The sequence below is a fragment of the Lithobates pipiens genome, unplaced genomic scaffold (assembly GCF_037356315.1).
Source record: "Lithobates pipiens isolate NorthernLeopardFrog02 unplaced genomic scaffold, aLitPip1_a1.2 Scaffold_4, whole genome shotgun sequence".
Taxonomy (NCBI): domain Eukaryota; kingdom Metazoa; phylum Chordata; class Amphibia; order Anura; family Ranidae; genus Lithobates; species Lithobates pipiens.
Window position 1 is genome coordinate 2,982,320 of NW_027507852.1, and position 17,536 is coordinate 2,999,855.

Genomic DNA, 17,536 nt, shown 5'->3' on the forward strand with positions numbered 1-17,536 from the left:
TCATAAGCAAGAGTGTTTTTTTTGTTATCACGTGTTTCTCTTCTTTGAACAATTCCAGTCTGTTCTTTGTGTGCTAAACTCGGAATAAGAGATTGGAGACATGACTCAATCAGTTTGGTGTAAATTTTCATGTCTACTCCGATTAAAGATATTGGATGATAGCTGGAACATAGTGTCAAGTCCTTATCAGGTTTAGGAATCAAAGTGATATGGGTGTCCAGTGTTTGAGTCAGAAATAGGTTAGTGGAGGAGATGAAATGAAATACCTGGAGCATAAATGGGGACAAATATTCTTTAAACGTTTTATAACATTTTGGAGTAAATCCATGTGGACCAGGGCTCTCACTTGATGGATTATCCAAAATTACTCCCAATAATTCCTCACTTGAGAAAGGGTAGTCCAATAATTTCCTTATAGTCAGCGTCTAATGTTGGAATAGCAGTTTCCTGTACATGGTCTTCAATAGAATGAGTTTAAAATCCTGTATCTTCCAGAAATGATGGTTGAGCCAGATTATAAAGAACTGAAAAATATTACCTGGATGTTTGTTGAAGACATTGTGGGTCTGAGGCAGTTTCCCCCGACAACTTCCTAATACTAGCAATAAAAGTATGGGGAGGACGGGGATGCAATATATGCAATATACTGTCGCCCACATTTATTCCCATATCTGTAACTACTTAAAGCAGAGTTATTTTTGTTTTTTTAATAAATACTGCAGCTGCTGACTTTTAAAATATAGACATCTGTCCAGGGTGCCCGCGATGTTGGCACCCACAGCCGATCTGTCCCTCAGCTCTCGGGTGCTGCCGCCACCACCTTGCGGTTTCACTTCCTGGTTCCCTACTGCGCATGCGACTCGCGCTGCACGTTCCCGCTGGTCCCTGCTGTCTCTGGGGATCCATGTGTCTCCCAGAAGACAGCGGGGGGGGGGGGTTGGAAGTGGCATAGATACCCGCGGGTGGGGGGGAGCATTCCAAAAAGTGGAAGTTCCATTTTTGGGTGGAACTCCGCTTTAAGGCACATCTATGTTTATATGAACTGTGAGATGCTTCCAACAACTCTAATAACGATGCCATAGTAGACTATATTTTAGCTAGAATTTCTGTAGATTGTGAGGCTTTATGTAGAGTTTCTAGGGAATTAAGTTTTAGGCGCGGTTCTTTCTTTTTTGAGACGAGAACCATGTTGGATGAACAACCCTTGTAATACTGCTTTAAGAGCTTCCCATTTTAGTGGTAGCGCTGTTTCATCCTGTTCATAATCAGTGACAAAGTTGCTCCACAATTGCTTTGTGACAAAGTGGGTCTGACATGAGCGTATCATTCAAACGCCAAGACCAACTTGTGCCCTGAGTCTGAGGGGGATATATTGATAAAAATACCGGTGAATGGTCAGGCCAAATAAACAATCCTATTTCCAAAGAAGGCTTCCACTCTAAAACCTTTTGGCCCGATAAAAAAATAGTCTATAGTCTACTATAGGATTTATGGGCTGATGAAAAATATGTATAATTATGATCATTAGGATATAGGATCCGCCATAGATCAAGTAACCTATGATAAAACAGTTGTTTTTTGAAAGCTCTCAACTGGGAGTGAGGAATACTGGAACGCTGAGCAGAGGTGTCCAACTGGCGCTCTAAGGCAGTGGACATCAACACTGTCCTCAGGGCCCACTAACAGGCCAGGTTTGCAAGATAACTGAAATACATCACAGGTGATATACTTTGCTGCTCAGTGATTGCAGTATTCTAGTCTGCATTTCCCAAAGGTAATACATAAAACCTGGCCTGTTAGTGGGCCCTGAGGACAGGGTTAATGACCACTGCTCTTATGCCGCATACAAATGACCGGACTTTCTGGCAGACTAGGTCCGACGGTCTTCCCGATGGACTTTCGGCGGAGTTCCGACAGACTTTCCGAACAAACGGACTTGGCCACACACGAACGGACTAAGTCTGTTCATAAGTCCGTTCATTTTGAACGTGATGACGTAAATGGGACTAAACAAGGAAGTTCAATAGCCAGTAGCTAATAGCTTCCCTTGTGTCGTATTTGGTCGGATAGATTTGAAACATGTTCTATTTCTAGGTCTGTCTGATTTTTTTTTTGGAGAAACGATCGGACTAGCTCACACACGATCGGATTGTCCGACGGACTAATCCCTTCAGACCTAGTCTGACGGAAAGTCCGGTCGTGTGTACATGGCATAAGGCTAAATTGAGATCTCCTCCTACAATAATGACACCTTCTGAAAAATCTGCTAGGAGCCGAAGATAATGAGAAATTGACGTGGTCTGATAATGATTCGGAATATAAAGATTAGCAATTGTTAAAAGTTTATCCTGAAACCCGAAATTTAAGTAAAAGATATCTACCATTAGGATCAGCTATATGTTCCAGCTGCTGAACCAGTAAATTTTTATGAAAAGCGATGGAGACCCCTCTTGCCTTTGAATTAGGCAGTGCTATGAAACCACTGGGGAAAGTGTTTATTAGAACATAAAGGAATGCCATCAGTACGAAAATGGTTCTCCTGAAGGAGTATGATGTCGGCCCTAGCTTTATGTAGACTATATAAGATCTGACCTCATTATTAAGGCCTTTGACATTATAAGTACAACATTTCAATGAAGATACTAGAATAGAACTTGTTGCAATCTTTAAAAAAAAAAAAAAAAAACCTCACAAAAATTCTGGTGCTTTGTCTGCCAAAAATCCGATCGTGTGTATGAGGCTTAACAATCTACCAGACCCGATAGGTCGCTAATTATAATATAATAATATAAATAAAGACAAGTTTAAAAAAAAAAACATTATTAAAAATAAAAAATATGGTCGCCACTTAGCTGTACGGATACATTCAAAATGATAAAGCATTCGATCTTGTTTCACTGCAAACTTTCTACATTTGTAAAGTAACCAAGAACCAGCCTATTGTTATATATATTATTATATTATATTATATATATATATATATATATATATATATATATATATATATATATATATATATATTGAAAGCAATAAATGAACCTGCGAATCTAATAATATAAAGTGACAGGAGTTTGACATCTATACATGTTGATACACAAAATGATGTCAGCTGGATGTTTGTCAGACAATGTGGCTTCTCCAGTACCCTCAGTGACTATGAAAATGATAAATAGGCTCCTAGCAGAGAATGCACATCCACATTTTCAAGACCTATTTCTAGTATGACCTGTTTGTGGTACTGAATAAATGTGAATATATTATGCAGTCTCCCTATATAGAATAAAGATTTTTCCATCATTGAGGTTAGGGTCCATACACCATGCAGCTTATGCACAGTAGGTAAATTTACAATTGCACAAATGTATGCATGTCCTTAGAATAGCTTTTCTTGACAGTATTATCTGTAATGGACATACTTAGCAGGTGGAGGCCAAGTATGAAGTCTCTTACCCATGGCAGTATGGTATAGAAATGTGGAAATGCGGGTTAACTTGTATAAAAAATAAAAATAAAACGAGAAGCCAGTGGTCCAGCTAAGTAGGCAGCACAGACCATTACAGTATTCATCCTTTTGATTCCATTATCTTCCAACCATAAAGAAAAAATATTTTGAGTTGAACCATTGCTTTAACTGGAATGTTGGATCTTCTCATTTAAAAGCACAATGACAATTTACAATTTATTTTACAATTAAAATGACACTCAATGCTTTGGACTGAGGCTAGTACACACTTTAGAGGGATATGCTCTGTTCTTTTTCCATTTCAGAAGTTTACATCCACTTTAACCCTTCCCCAAAAAAATTTTTTTGGCAGGTTGAGTGCAGAACACCTCCTCATAAACATTATTTACTCAACCCCTGGGCCTTGTCAGCAATCAGGGATGCTGGTCAACATGTGAAGTGCAATTAGGCTGCTTTAACTAGAGTTCAGGGAGACTTCAGTTAATGCTCCCTAGTAGGGATGAGCTCAGACGTGTTCGCATGGAACACGTGCAGAGCCTGTCAGGAAGTCTGCGCAGTGTTGCGCTAATCACAGGCAGTGAGACATTGCCCCGATGCGCAGCTGCAGAGATCGGGCAATGTCTCACTGCCTGTGATTAGCACAGCGCTGCGCTGTGCCGACTCCCTGGTTTGCTCTGCACGTGTTCCATGCGAACACGCCTGAGCTCATCCCTACTCCCTAGAACATGTATTCGAATAAAATGAAAGGACTTCCAGGTAAAGACATTTTTACATAGCAGGCACAGGAATGTTAGTGAATGCCCTATCTGTTGGGTGTTTAAAACGTCAAAGTAAAGACATTTCTTTTTTTGTATATATTTCCCAGGGACGGCTGCCTGGAGTCCCTGATGTAAAACACACTCTAGTGAGGTTGTGTATAAATTGCCTAATCAATCAGATTATAAAAACAGGTCATGTTGTGCTGTGGATGGGACTTTGAACAAACAAACATGGTGAAAGTCATATTCACTACTTTATAATTAGATCCCAGAGTGTTTAGTGGGGTTTGTATGTAATTATGCTTTTCTGTTACCCTTTCACAGGGATGTACCACATCTTGAGGATTTACTTACTGAGGCTGAGAAGATAAAGCATGCCTCCGAAAACTATTTCGTAATCCGTTTGTTTGGGATAGTGAAAGCACCACCATGTATTGTAATGGAGTGGATGGAGTGTGGCTGCTTAGGCACACTAATGCAGAAAGTCCAAGAGATTCCATGGGCCTTAAAGTATCGCTTTCTCCATGAAGTGGCATTAGGTATGAACTGGCTGCATTGCCTTTCTCCTCCTCTATTGCACCTGGACCTCAAGCCAAGAAATGTTCTATTAAATGATTCACTCCATATAAGGGTAAGATTCAACTCTGGTCAAGAAGCACTTATCTAAGTATTAGTACTTATTATTGTTGTAGCATATACAGTGCCTTGAAAAAGTATTCATACCCAGTGACATTTTCCCCATTTTGTCATGTTACAACCAAAAACGTAAATGTATTTTATTTTTGATTTTATGTGATAGACCAACACAAAGTGGCACATAATTGTGAAGTGGAAGGAAAATTATAAATGGTTTTCAAGATTTTTTATAAGCAAATATCTGAAAAGTGTGGCGTGCATTTGTATTGAGCCCCCTTTACTCTGATAACCCTAACTAAAAGCTAGTGGAACCAATTGCCTTCAGAAGTCACCCAATTAGTAAATAGAGTCCACCTGTGTGTAATTTAATCTCAGTATAAATACAGCTGTTCTGTGAAGCTCTCAGGTTTGTTAGAGAACCTTAGTGAGCAAACAGCATCATGAAGGCCAAGGAACACACCAGACAGGTCAGGAATAAAGTTGTGGAGATGTTTAAAGCAGGGTTAGGTTATAAAAAAAAAAAAATATCCCAAGCTTTGAACATCTCACGGAGCACTGTTCAATCCATCATCTGAAAATGGAAAAAGTATGGCACAACTGCAAACCTACCAAGACATGGCCGTCCACCTAAACTGATAGCCCGGGCAAGGAGAGCATTAATCAGAGAAGCAGCCAAGAGGTCCATGGTAACTCTGGAGAAGCTGCAGAGCTCAGGTGGGAGAATCTGTCCACAGGACAACTATTAGTCGTGCACTCCAAGCCATTGTTGTAAGAAAGCCACAAGAAGTCTCGTTTGCGAGAAGCCATGTGGGGCACACAGCAAACATGTGGAAGAAGGTGCTCTGGTTAGATGAGACCAAAATGCAACTTTTTGGCCTCATCGCTATGTGTGGCAGAAATCTAACACTGCACATCACCCTGAACACACCATCCCCACCGTGAAACATGATGGGGGTAGCATCATGTTGTGGGGATGCTTTTCTTCAGCAGGAACAGGGAAGCTGGTCAGCGCTGATGGGAAAATGGACGGAGCAAAATACAGGGCAATCTTAGAAGAAAACCTGTTAGACTCTGCAAAAGACTTGAGACTAGGGTGAAAGTTCATCTTCCAGAAGGACAACGACCCTAAATATACAGCCAGAGCTACAATGGAATGGTTTAGATCAAAGCATATTCATGTGTTAGAATGGCCCAGTCAATGTCCAGACCTAAATCCAATTGAGAATCTGTGGCAAGACTTGAAAATTGCTGTTCATAGGTGCTCTAAATCCAATCCGACAGAGCTTGAGCTATCTTGCAAAAACTTCACTCTTTAGTTGTGCAAAGCTGGTAGAGACATCCCCAAAAAATACTTGCAACTGTAATTTCAGAAAAGGTGGTTCTACAAAGTATTGACTAAGGCGGCGTACACACGGGCGGACTGTCTGCCCAAACTAAGTTCGTCAAACAGTCCGCTCAAACTTTTGAATGAACGAACTTGCCCACACACGGCACTTTTTGAGCGGACTAATACGGCAAACTAAGTTCGTCGTATTAAGTCCGCGCAACTTTTGAAATGAACGGACTCGCCCACACACGCGGAGGACAGTCCGCTCATTTCGAGCGCGTGCCAAGGTAGGCGGGGCCCGCGACGGAGGCGCGCCCCCCCCACCCCAAAGCACCTTGTCCCCATGTTGATGAGGACAAGGGCCTCTTCCCGACAACCCTGGCCGTTGGTTGTCGGGGTCTGCGGGCGGGGGGCTTATCGGAATCCGGGAGCCCCCTTTAATAAGGGGGCCCCCGGATACCGGCCCCCCACCCTATGTGAATGAGTATGGGGTACAATGTACCCCTACCCATTCACCTGTGAAAAAAAGTACAAAAAAAAACACAACACAGGGTTAAAATATTTTATTGCACAGCTCCGGGGGTCTTCCGTCTTCGGGGGTCTTCTCGCCGGACTCCTCCGCTATCTTCTTGTAGCTCTTTTGCTAGCGGAGGAGTCCGGCTTTCTTCCTCCCCGCCGCCGGCCTCTTCTCCCGACTTCGGGGGTCTTGTCCCCCTCTTCGGTTTTTCTGCCGGGCCACCGCGCCTTCTTATAGCTCTTTTACAGGCGGTGGCCCGGTCTTCTGTCGCCGCTGTCGCCGCCGTCGCCGCCGCCTTCCGTTCTTCTTCTTCTTCTTCTCCAGGAGATGTTGACACGACGCTCTCTCCGGCCGGAATGCCAGAGCCGCGCTGCGCTGCCACTTATATAGTGACAATGGGGCGGTGTCACATGGTATATGTCACATGGGTTGGTCACATGGTGACCCCGCCCCCTTACGATGTCATAGTCCCCATGTGACATCAACCCATGTGACCAACCCATGTGACATATACCATGTGACACCGCTCCATTGTCACTATATAAGTGGCCGCACAGCGCGGCTCTGGCATTCCGGCCGGAGAGAGCGTCGTGTCAACATCTCCTGGAGAAGAAGAAGAAGAAGAAGAAGAACAACGGAAGGCGGCGACGGCGGCGACGGCGGCGACGGCGGCGACAGCGGCGACGGCGGCGACAGCGGCGACAGAAGACCGGGCCACCGCCTGTAAAAGAGCTATAAGAAGGCGCGGTGGCCCGGCAGAAGAACCGAAGAGGGGGAAGAGGCCGGCGGCGGGGAGGAAGAAAGCCGGACTCCTCCGCTAGCAAAAGAGCTACAAGAAGATAGCGGAGGAGTCCGGCGAGAAGACCCCCGAAGACGGAAGACCCCCGGAGCTGTGCAATAAAATATTTTAACCCTGTGTTGTGTTTTTTTTTGTACTTTTTTTCACAGGTGAATGGGTAGGGGTACATTGTACCCCATACTCATTCACATAGGGTGGGGGGCCGGTATCCGGGGGCCCCTTATTAAAGGGGGCTCCCGGATTCCGATAAGCCCCCCGCCCGCAGACCCCGACAACCAACGGCCAGGGTTGTCGGGAAGAGGCCCTTGTCCTCATCAACATGGGGACAAGGTGCTTTGGGGTGGGGGGCCGCGCGGCCCCCCCTTCCCCAAGGCACCCCCCATGTTGAGGGCACGCGGCCTGGAACGGCTCAGGAGGGGGGCGCGCTCGCTCGCCCCCCTTTCCTGGCCGGCCGGGTAGCGTGCTCGGACAAGGGTCTGTTGCGGACTTTGGGGGAACCCCCACGCCGATTTTTTTCGGCGTTGGGGTTCCCCTTTAAGTCCATACCAGGCGGCGGGGCCCGCGAAGTCTCCTTCGCGGGCCCCGCCTACCTGGAGACGCGCTCGAAATGAGCGGACTTTTCTCCGGGCGGGAACAGTTCGCTCATTTCGAAAGTACAGCGGACTGGCCCACACACGGGCGGACTGTCCGCTCAAACCAAGTTTCAGCGGACAGTTTTACGGAAATTCCGTAAGACTTTGTTCGTCAGACAGTCCGCTGAAACTGTCCGCTGAAGCCCACACACGAGTGGACTGTCCGCTGAAACACTGTTCAGCGGACAAAGTTGGGCGAACAGTCCGCCCGTGTGTACGCGGCCTAAGGGGGGCTGAATACAAATGCATGCCACACTTTTCACATATTTATTTGTAAAAAATTTGGAAAACCATTTATCATTTTCCTTTTCCTCCCATTATGTGCCACTTTGTGTTGGTCTATTACATAAAATCCCAATAAAATACATTTACGTTTTTGGTTGTAACATGACAAAATGTGGAAAATTTCAAGGGGTATGAATACTTTTTTCCAAGCACTAAGCTTAGGATGAGTACATGGCTTATGCATCATACAGTTGTAGCAGAACCCCCCTAGGGGTTGCTAAGTGATGTGGCCCACCTGTCACCCTGCCCGGCACGGCCTGGCATTCACTTACCAGACAATGAACAGTCTGTTGCTTTGTTTTGTTATTTTATTGAGGGAATTTAACTTGGATGGGGTATGGGAAATATATGGGATACCCAGTAGAATAACAGCAAAATTGCTAGGGACAATTACATACACTCTCTGTGCACTCCTTCAGGCTCTTCCTGCACACTCTTGCTTGCAGACTATTGCTCTCTCTCTCTCTCTCTCTCTCTCTAGGAGCAGCTAGCACATGGTCAGGCCCGACACTGGCTCAGCCAGGCCTTAGGAATTTGCTCTTTGCAGGCAGGGACCGCGGGCCCCTATAGAGGAGGTTGTGGCACCCTAACACTCTACGACTGCCCGATTCTAATACCGGTCGCGTCGGCATAGTGTTCCAGTTATCACACACATCACAAGCTTCCTGCAGCTCATACTCTCTCATGAGGCTCCTGCCACAAGCAACCAGTCTTTTACTCAGACCATTCATGCGGTCGAACTTACTCATACACACACGATACTCTAGCTTCATAACTCCGACTTGAGTTGGCATGATTTGTCCTTGTTTTCGCTTCCCTGATGACGCTACTATCTTGCAATCTTTGCAAGCACGTCTCCAATGGCACACAATTCGACCACTCGTTTTCTCCAGTTGCACACAATTCGGCCACTCACATGTCAGTTGTGTTCAGGTTATTCCATCCTGCACTAGTTGGAAGTGCTTTCTACAAAAATAGTGCTTCCAAAATGTAGGTAGCCTCCTCACATACAGTTAACTGTGACAGGACAGTCTTGCTGGCTGAGAGGAAAAGTGGGACTACAATTGTATCATACTTACTTCCTCATGCAGAAATGTCATATTATATTATAATTTTCCACTGTTGCTTATCTGGCAATTAAAGTTACTTAATTTACAATACCACGCAGTGTGTTTCCATCTATAATACAGCCACTCTAATTCCCCCCCACTTACAAACTGCAACACAGCCTCTCCCATGAAGTTTCTCCCACAAGCTCTCAGTTGCTGCTCATACCATTCATTGCCTGTTTACAGGCACCACAAGCTTCTGCTACACGGCCTCCTTCTCAGGGTTCTTTGCCACAAGCTCTGTTTCCACTCACACCACTCATTATCCGTTTACACCACAAGCTTCCACAACACAGCTTCCCCACAAAGTCCCTGCCACAAGCTCTCAGTCGCTACTTGTACCACTCATTACTCATTCACAGGCACCACAAACTTCTACAACATGACCTCCACCATAAGGTTCTTGCCACAAGCTCTCAGTCACCTCTCATACCACTCATTACCTTTTCTCAGGCACCACAAGCTTCTGCAACATGTCCTCCCCTATGAGGATCTTGTCACAAGCTCTCAGTCACCTCTCATACCACTCATTACCTTTTCACAGGCACCACGAGCTTCTGCAACACAGCCTCCCCCACGAGGTTCCAGCCACAAGCTCTGTCGCCACTTATACCAATCACTTACCCATTCCTAGCACTACGAGCCTCTGCAAATACGGCCTCCCCCTTGAGGCTCCTGCCACAAGCTCTCAGTCGCCACTTACACCACTCATTTACCCGTTCACACTTACAACTCATGTAACTTCCTTGGTCGCTAACTCTAACATTTCAGTGTAAAAAAATAAAAATAAAGTCAATATTTTGTGTATCCACCATTATTTTCCAGAACTGCCTTAACCCTCTTGGGCATGGAGTTCGCCAGACCTTCACAGGTTGCCACTGGAGTCCTCTTCCACTCCTCCATGATGACATCACGGAGCTGGTGGATGTTAGAGGCCTTGCGCTCCTACACTTTACGTTTGAGGATGCCCCACAGATGCTCAATAGGGTTTAGGTCTGGAGACATGCTTGGCCAGTCCATCACATTTAATTGATCAAATTCCTTGACACTATTGACCTACCGACCTGTCAGATGAAGAAAGTGAGGTGTTAGAAAGCCCACTGACATTGGATGAGTTAAAACTCCTCTAATAATAAGGCACCAGGAGCAGACGGCCTCCCAGGGGAGATCTTTAAAAAAAATATGGGGAGGTATTGTTGCCAGAACTGCTGGAAGTTTTTAATTATGCTTTTGATTATGCTTTATGCTCTCTACCTCCCTCTATGACAGAGGCAGTAGATCTAAGTAGCCCGGACGCATACCGCCCAATTTCTTTACTCACGTCAGATATCAAGCTCTTGGCAAAGGCTCTGGCTACCACATTATCAAAATACATTGCTAAATTAGTCCACCCTGATCAATTGGGATTTATCCCTAACAGATCTACAGCTAGTAATATTAGGTGCTATTTTTAAACCTTCAACTTCCGACAAATAATACAGGAAATAGAGCCATATTGTTGCTTGATGCAGCCAAAGCATTCAACAGCATAGAGTGGGATGTTCTGTGGAAGTGTTTAAGGCGGTATGGGTTTGGGCCCAGATACATAAAATGAATACAACTTTTTTTTGCATAATGAATTTTCATTAAGAATTATACAAAAAAAGAAAAACAAAGCAAGCGGAAAAAATACCACCAGACAGAGAGGGAGAGCAGGTGTAGTGCTTTCAAGTGAGTTCAGACCAACCAGGAAATACTGTTTCCTGTGCTTGTGGATAAGGATGAGCTCAGGTATGTTCGCATGGTCCATGTGCAGAGCGCGCCAGGAAGTCGGCGCATCGCTGCGCTAATCACAGGCAGTGAGACATTGCCCTGATGTGTGGCTGGGGAGATCAGGCAATGTCTCACTGCCTGTAATTAGCGCTGCGCCGACTTCCTGGCGGGCTCTGCAAGTGGACCATGTGAACACACCTGAGCTCATCCCTACTTGTGGATTTACCCACTTCCTGGCCAGGCAATTTTGGGCGATATGGCACCAGGCATGTACTGGTCATCAAGACTACCGGGAGTTTCCTGGTGGGCAGATGGCTCAGTGGGCCGGTTTTAGTGACAGCCTGTCAAATTAATGGCTGAGCAAATCACACAGCCATTAATTTGAGCACCACTGTATTGCCCACGGCTAGGTATCAAGCTTCCGGATGTAGCGTGGCGCACTTCGGCTCTTTCCGCCCCCGTTCGGCTCTTTCCAGACACAGCACACATCTTCGGCCACCTCCAGCCCGCGCTCGGCCTTTTCCACCCCCGCTTGGCCACCTCCGGACATGCTCATCCTTTTCCGCCCCCGTTCGACTCTTTCTGGATACGGCACACATCTCCAGCCCACGCTCGTCCTTTTCCGCCCCTGCTCAGCTCTTTCCAGACACGGCACACATCTTCAGCCACCTCCGGCCTGCACTCGTCCTTTTCCTCCCCCGCTCGGCTCTTTCCGGACACGGCACACATCTTCGGTCACCTCTGGCCCACGCTCATCCTTTTCCGTCACCGCTCAGCTTTCCCCTGCCCCCCCTCCTCTCTGACAGCTATTCGGCTTCGTCCAAAAAAAACTCGGCTATCCCCGCTGTAATGGTCGCTGTGAATTGAAATGAGCCAGGGCCACCCATGTGATGCCTGGAGAGCAGCCAACAGGCAGAGAGGCGGACGAGGGAGGCCGGAGGATGATGGTGCTGCAGGAACCTGTCTAGGTAAAAGTGTCAAAAAAATTATTGAAATGTGCCAAAAATATTTTCAGCATGCTTATAATTAACACCATTATATCCAAACTATGTCCATGGTATGAAAGTGCAAAAAAAATGTGCAAAATGGTCTCTTCGAATGTAGTTTTCTTGCACTGGGACACTTTACTCTTAGGCTACTTTCACACTGGGGTGGTGCGCCGTAGTTTTTGCAGCGCTATTCGGGTGCTTTTAACCCCCGCTAGCGACCAAAAAAGGGTTACAACCGCCCGCAAAGTGACGCTGCAGTGGCGCTTTGCCGGCGTTTCCCATTGATTATTGTCACGTGACAAACTTACCTTTGAAGCAAAGCCCTCCAGCAGCATGCTGTCACTTTGCGTGCTCCTGCTGTGTGGATAGCTGGGCCATGATGACGTCACTCTCATGCAAGTGCACAGCATACTGTTTTTGTGCGTGTTTGCAAAATTAGAGTGGGCCGGTCTGGATGAAGTCCAGGGCCAATTTTTTGTCCCAGTCCAGCCCTGTATGGCACTGTGCCGCTTTAACTGAAAATGACGCAGTCGTGCGACGCTGCATCCAAACAAAATTTTTGTCCTTTTTTTCCCCACAAATAAAGCTTTCTTTTGAAAAAAAAAACATTTTTTTACTTTTTGCTATAAAACATTTCCCCCCAAAAAATGTAAAAAAAATAATTATTCATCAGTTTAGGCCGATATGCATTCTGCTACATATTTTTGGTAAAAAAAAATAAAAAATCACAATAAGAGTGTATTGATTGGTTTGCGCAAAAGGTATCGTATCTACAAAATAGGGGATATTTTTATGGCATTTAATTTTTTTTTTTTTTACTAGTAATGGTGACGATCAGTGATTTTTTTAGTGGGACTGCCTGATTGGATGGACAGATTGGACACCTAACGGACATTCTTGAGACTTTTTTTGGAAACCAATGACATTATTACAAATCAGTGCTAAAAATATGAACTGTTATTGTACTAATGACACTGACAGGTTAACATCAGGGGCGATCAAGGGGTCAAATGTGTTCCCTGCAGGTGTTTTCTAACTGTATGTGGGACTGTGTGACTGGGCAAACACACATATATGTCTTCCTGCTTAGCAGAAAGACAGGATCTGTGTGATCTTCCCTGTCAGAACGGAGATCTGCCTTGTTTACACAGGCAGATCCCTGTTCTGTCACTGCGGAGAACGATCGTGAGTGGCCGGTGGACATCAAATGCGGGACCTGCTAAATGGCTTCTCTGCTTGCCAATGGGAGCGTGCACGCGTCAACAAAATTGAGTTCCCGAGCCGACGTACAGCTACGGCGATTCACGGGAGCGTGCCACCTTGCCGCAGTATTATGACGGTGGCTGCTCGGCAAGCAGTTAAAGAAAAAGTTCACATGTAACTTAGTGTTACCCTCACAGATATTTCCAACACTTCAAAATCAATCCAGGCTACATTCCAGATTCACAGCACCACTGTACTCATGTTCGAATTCTCTCATTCTCTCACGCGCAGCTACCTGCTTTACTAACCCAAACCCAGACCTCTGGGAAGGAGATTTCCTGTCTCCCGTGTGGTGTCCTGAATTCAGTCAGACCCTTGATTATAAAGGATATGCACACCTGTACGCACAGCCTGCTAGTCCCCAGTAAAACCTGGACCCAGGGCTTCTGCCCTCCCAAGGCTCTTTGAAGTCTCTGGGCTCCAGAACCCAATGCAGGAGTTACCAATCCTGAAGAAAACTGAAAAAAACAATTTACTCCGTTCAGCATACTTTCTAGAGCCCCTTAATCTGCAGAAGTATAGTTTTGGATCCTCCTTTAGGTTTAAATTGCTGTTGGTGTCTCCACTAACTTTCTTTACCTCCTGTCCAGGTGACAGGCATCAGACAGAACAAGGAGCAAAGAGAATCTACTTTAGAAAAGACACAAACAGTATTAAAAGCTTTACGAATGTTCTAATCTGCCTCCGCTCTATCAAAATTATTTTACAGGCTTTGCCTTCAGCATTCGTCAGGAGTAGGGCCAGTTTACCAAGGCGCAATGCACCGCAAATTGCTTGTTATGGTACAACCAGATATGCTGAACTATTTAGCTTAGTGAGATTTAGAGACATTATAGATATGTACACAATATGCTATAGGCAATATTAACATAAAGTGCTTTCTAAACAGTTTATTGTTTGAACTACAAATAACCAATGCTGACAAATTCAATAGTTGATTATTGCTGAATTTAAATGGGCACAAAGAGACATTTTAAGTTTCAGGTATTGGTGACTATAGGACTGTAGTCAAATTTGTCTTTGAATATTCAGATTTTTCCTTTCAGATTACAGATTTTGGTTTGTCCAAATATATAAGTAGCTCCAATGAAGCGAATGGGGGAACTTTAGAATACATGCCTCCTGAAGCATTTCAAAAAGGATACAACCCAAGTGAGGCCTCCGATGTTTACAGGTACTCAAAGTTTGTATTTTTTCATTAACAAACATAAATCTATCCCTTATGCAGGGTACCTGTCCTTTATTTAACTTCAATGTAAACCTGTGGGCATAGAATTATTGGGGCTGACATTTCTGAATTGCTTATTAAGCGAGGTTCACACTGCTGTGACATGATTTTGATCTGACTTTCAATTACATGATGTTGTACTACTTTGATAAGGTTTGCATAATCTTTGGGGCCAAAAAAATCGCACACTGGAATCGCACTAAATCAGTACAGGAACATTTCCAAAATTACTTTGTGTTGAGTAGCATTTCTATGAATAGACACCATTAAAAACAGTGTGATTTCCAATGTCATGCTTTTATGTGCGACTCAAGTCACATCTGAAATCGCATTAGTGAGAACTAGGCCTAAAGGAAAACTGTAATCACTACCTAATGAGTGGGTTATTGGCCTGGAACAAGTTTGCAGATGGAAAGTCAGACTTGGTGTTAGGTCAGTAATGGAGGGGCATGAATGAAGTGGTGCAAGGTCACCAGTGTCTCTTTAATGGCTGTATAAAGCAGGAGTCCAGGAATCATGCTAACACACACATTTGAAATATATACAGTATACATAAATAAATCCAAGAGTCAACCACACTCTGAAATTTCTTGCTCAAAACTAAATTTCTTTATTGTCAGTATTAAAGAAATCTTTTCAGAGCGCGGTGACTTTCACAGTACAGTGACTGTGTTGGATTTAGATTGGAGTCTGCCTGATATATATATATATATATATATATATATATATATATAGATATATAGAGATATATATATATATATATATAGATATATAGAGATATATATATATATATATATTGTAGACATGTCACTGGAGAAGTGATCGAGGGGGTGTACATCTCACCTAGGTTGCTACACAGTGTGAGATGGTAAATCCAGGATGGATCAGTTTCTCAGCAGCGATATGCTGCTGAGTTGTTATTTAATTTTGCCGGGCCTGGGTTTATATGGAATGGCAGGTAGGTTTGGTAGAGGGACCTGTCATTCCACATCCCCCGATCCAGTTCTGGGTTTGGGATCAGGTGAGCTTTGATCCTAATTAGCCTGGGAAGCTAAAGGACCTGCAGGGTCTGCAGGTGATTGCTCTCAGCCAGGGAATGAACAATCTGTGTGTTGAAGGAAGCTGCAAGCACAGCCACTGCTGGAGCTAAAACTCACCCTGCGACATCCAGGCGAAAGACGCTGTGTTTGTAAGTGTCAGATAGGTGAGCAGAACCTGTTAGTAAGCGCCCAGCCGGGCTAGGACTTTTATTTTTGTTGTACTTAGAAAGCACGGTGTTGCTGTATATTTTGTTTGCTGGACTGTTTGTACCACGAATAAACGCCAAGATCTGCTTTATAAATTCCAAGTCTGCTGTGAACTGTGTCCAAACACACCCTACCCCGGGAAGATCCCTTACAATTGGTGGAGGTAGCGGGCAACACGGTTGCTAGGAGCAACGGTGTGGACAGACTTGGCTACAGCTGCTGATGTCCTGGGTGAAAGCTGCAACTACACTCCAAGAACAGTCCAGCAACATGGAGGAGATGCTGAAGCAGTTTATGCAAGTGAGTTTGCAACAACAGCAGGCTCAGACAGAGGCCAATAGACGACATGAACAGTCCATGGCTGAACAACAGCAGGCGCAGACAGAGGCCAATAGACGACATGAACAGTCCATGGCGGCACAACAGCAGATGCATAAGGAAGAGTTGCAAGCTTTGCGCCAAAGCCAACAACAACTTATCGAGCACCTGATAGTAAATCGTGAGGCGCCTGTGGTTACTAATCCACCCATAGTGATGGGAGCCGCTCCAGAGATTTTTTTTGGGAGAAGGACTGTGCAGAAAGCGCTGCAAAAGATGACTGCTGAGGACGATGTTGAGGCCTTTCTAACAGTATTTGAGCGCGTGGCTGAGCGAGAGAAGTTACCAGCCGCTGAGTGGGCAGAGGTAATTGCGCCCTATTTAACAGGTGAACCCCAAAAGGCCTACTATGACCTCAGTGAGCAAGAGGTTAAGGACTATACTCGGCTAAAAGAGGAGATACTTGCCCGACTAGGAGTTACTACTGCAGTCCGTGCCCGGAGGGTACGCAACTGGAGCTACAGTCTGGACAAATCAGCGAGGTCCCAGATGTATGACCTAATCCATTTGGCAAGAAAGTGGTGGCAAAAGATGGTCGTGACTGGGATCATTTATTACCCTACCTCATGTTTGCTATTAGGGAGGTGCCCCAAGCGTCCACAGGGTTCTCACCATTCGAGTTGGTCTATGGTCATCACCCTAGGGGTCTACTAGACATTGCAAAAGAGACATGGGAGAATGAGTCCACCCCATACAAGAGTGTTATTGAGCATGTAGCACAAATGCAGGACCGTATAGCCACTGTAATGCCCCTGGTAAGGGAACACCTCCAGAGGGCTCAAGAGGCCCAAAGTAGAATTTACAACCGGTCCGCAAGAATCAGGACATTCAACCCAGGCGATAGGGTCCTTATACTAGTCCCCACTGTTGAGAGTAAATTCTTGGCGAAGTGGCAAGGTCCCTATGAAATTGTTGAAAAGGTCAGTGAGGTGAACTACAAGGTGCACCAACCAGGTAGAAGGAAGCCTTTCCAAGTTTATCACATAAACTTGATCAAGCCCTGGAAAGACAGGGAATCCTTGGTGGCGACAAATACTGTTAATAATTTGTCACCACCAATCCCTCCAGTCAAGGTAGGTGATACTCTATCAGTGTCACAGAAACAGGAGGCTCAGGAATTTTTACAGAAAAACAAAAACAAGTTCTCTGACCT

At 45.1% G+C, this 17,536-nt stretch overlaps 1 protein-coding gene across 2 annotated transcripts in view; it reads left to right on the forward strand.

Annotated features, from left to right (window-relative positions):
* The window catches only part of LOC143956699 (uncharacterized), a 109,610-nt gene that overhangs the window by 21,376 nt on the left and 70,698 nt on the right, over window positions 1–17,536 (forward strand). For both annotated transcript variants that reach the window (XM_077466896.1, XM_077466897.1), the window contains exons 4-5: window positions 4,546–4,852; window positions 14,577–14,704. In XM_077466896.1, the coding sequence (XP_077323022.1) occupies window positions 4,546–4,852; window positions 14,577–14,704 (435 nt within the window). The remainder of the gene's footprint in view (window positions 1–4,545; window positions 4,853–14,576; window positions 14,705–17,536) is intronic.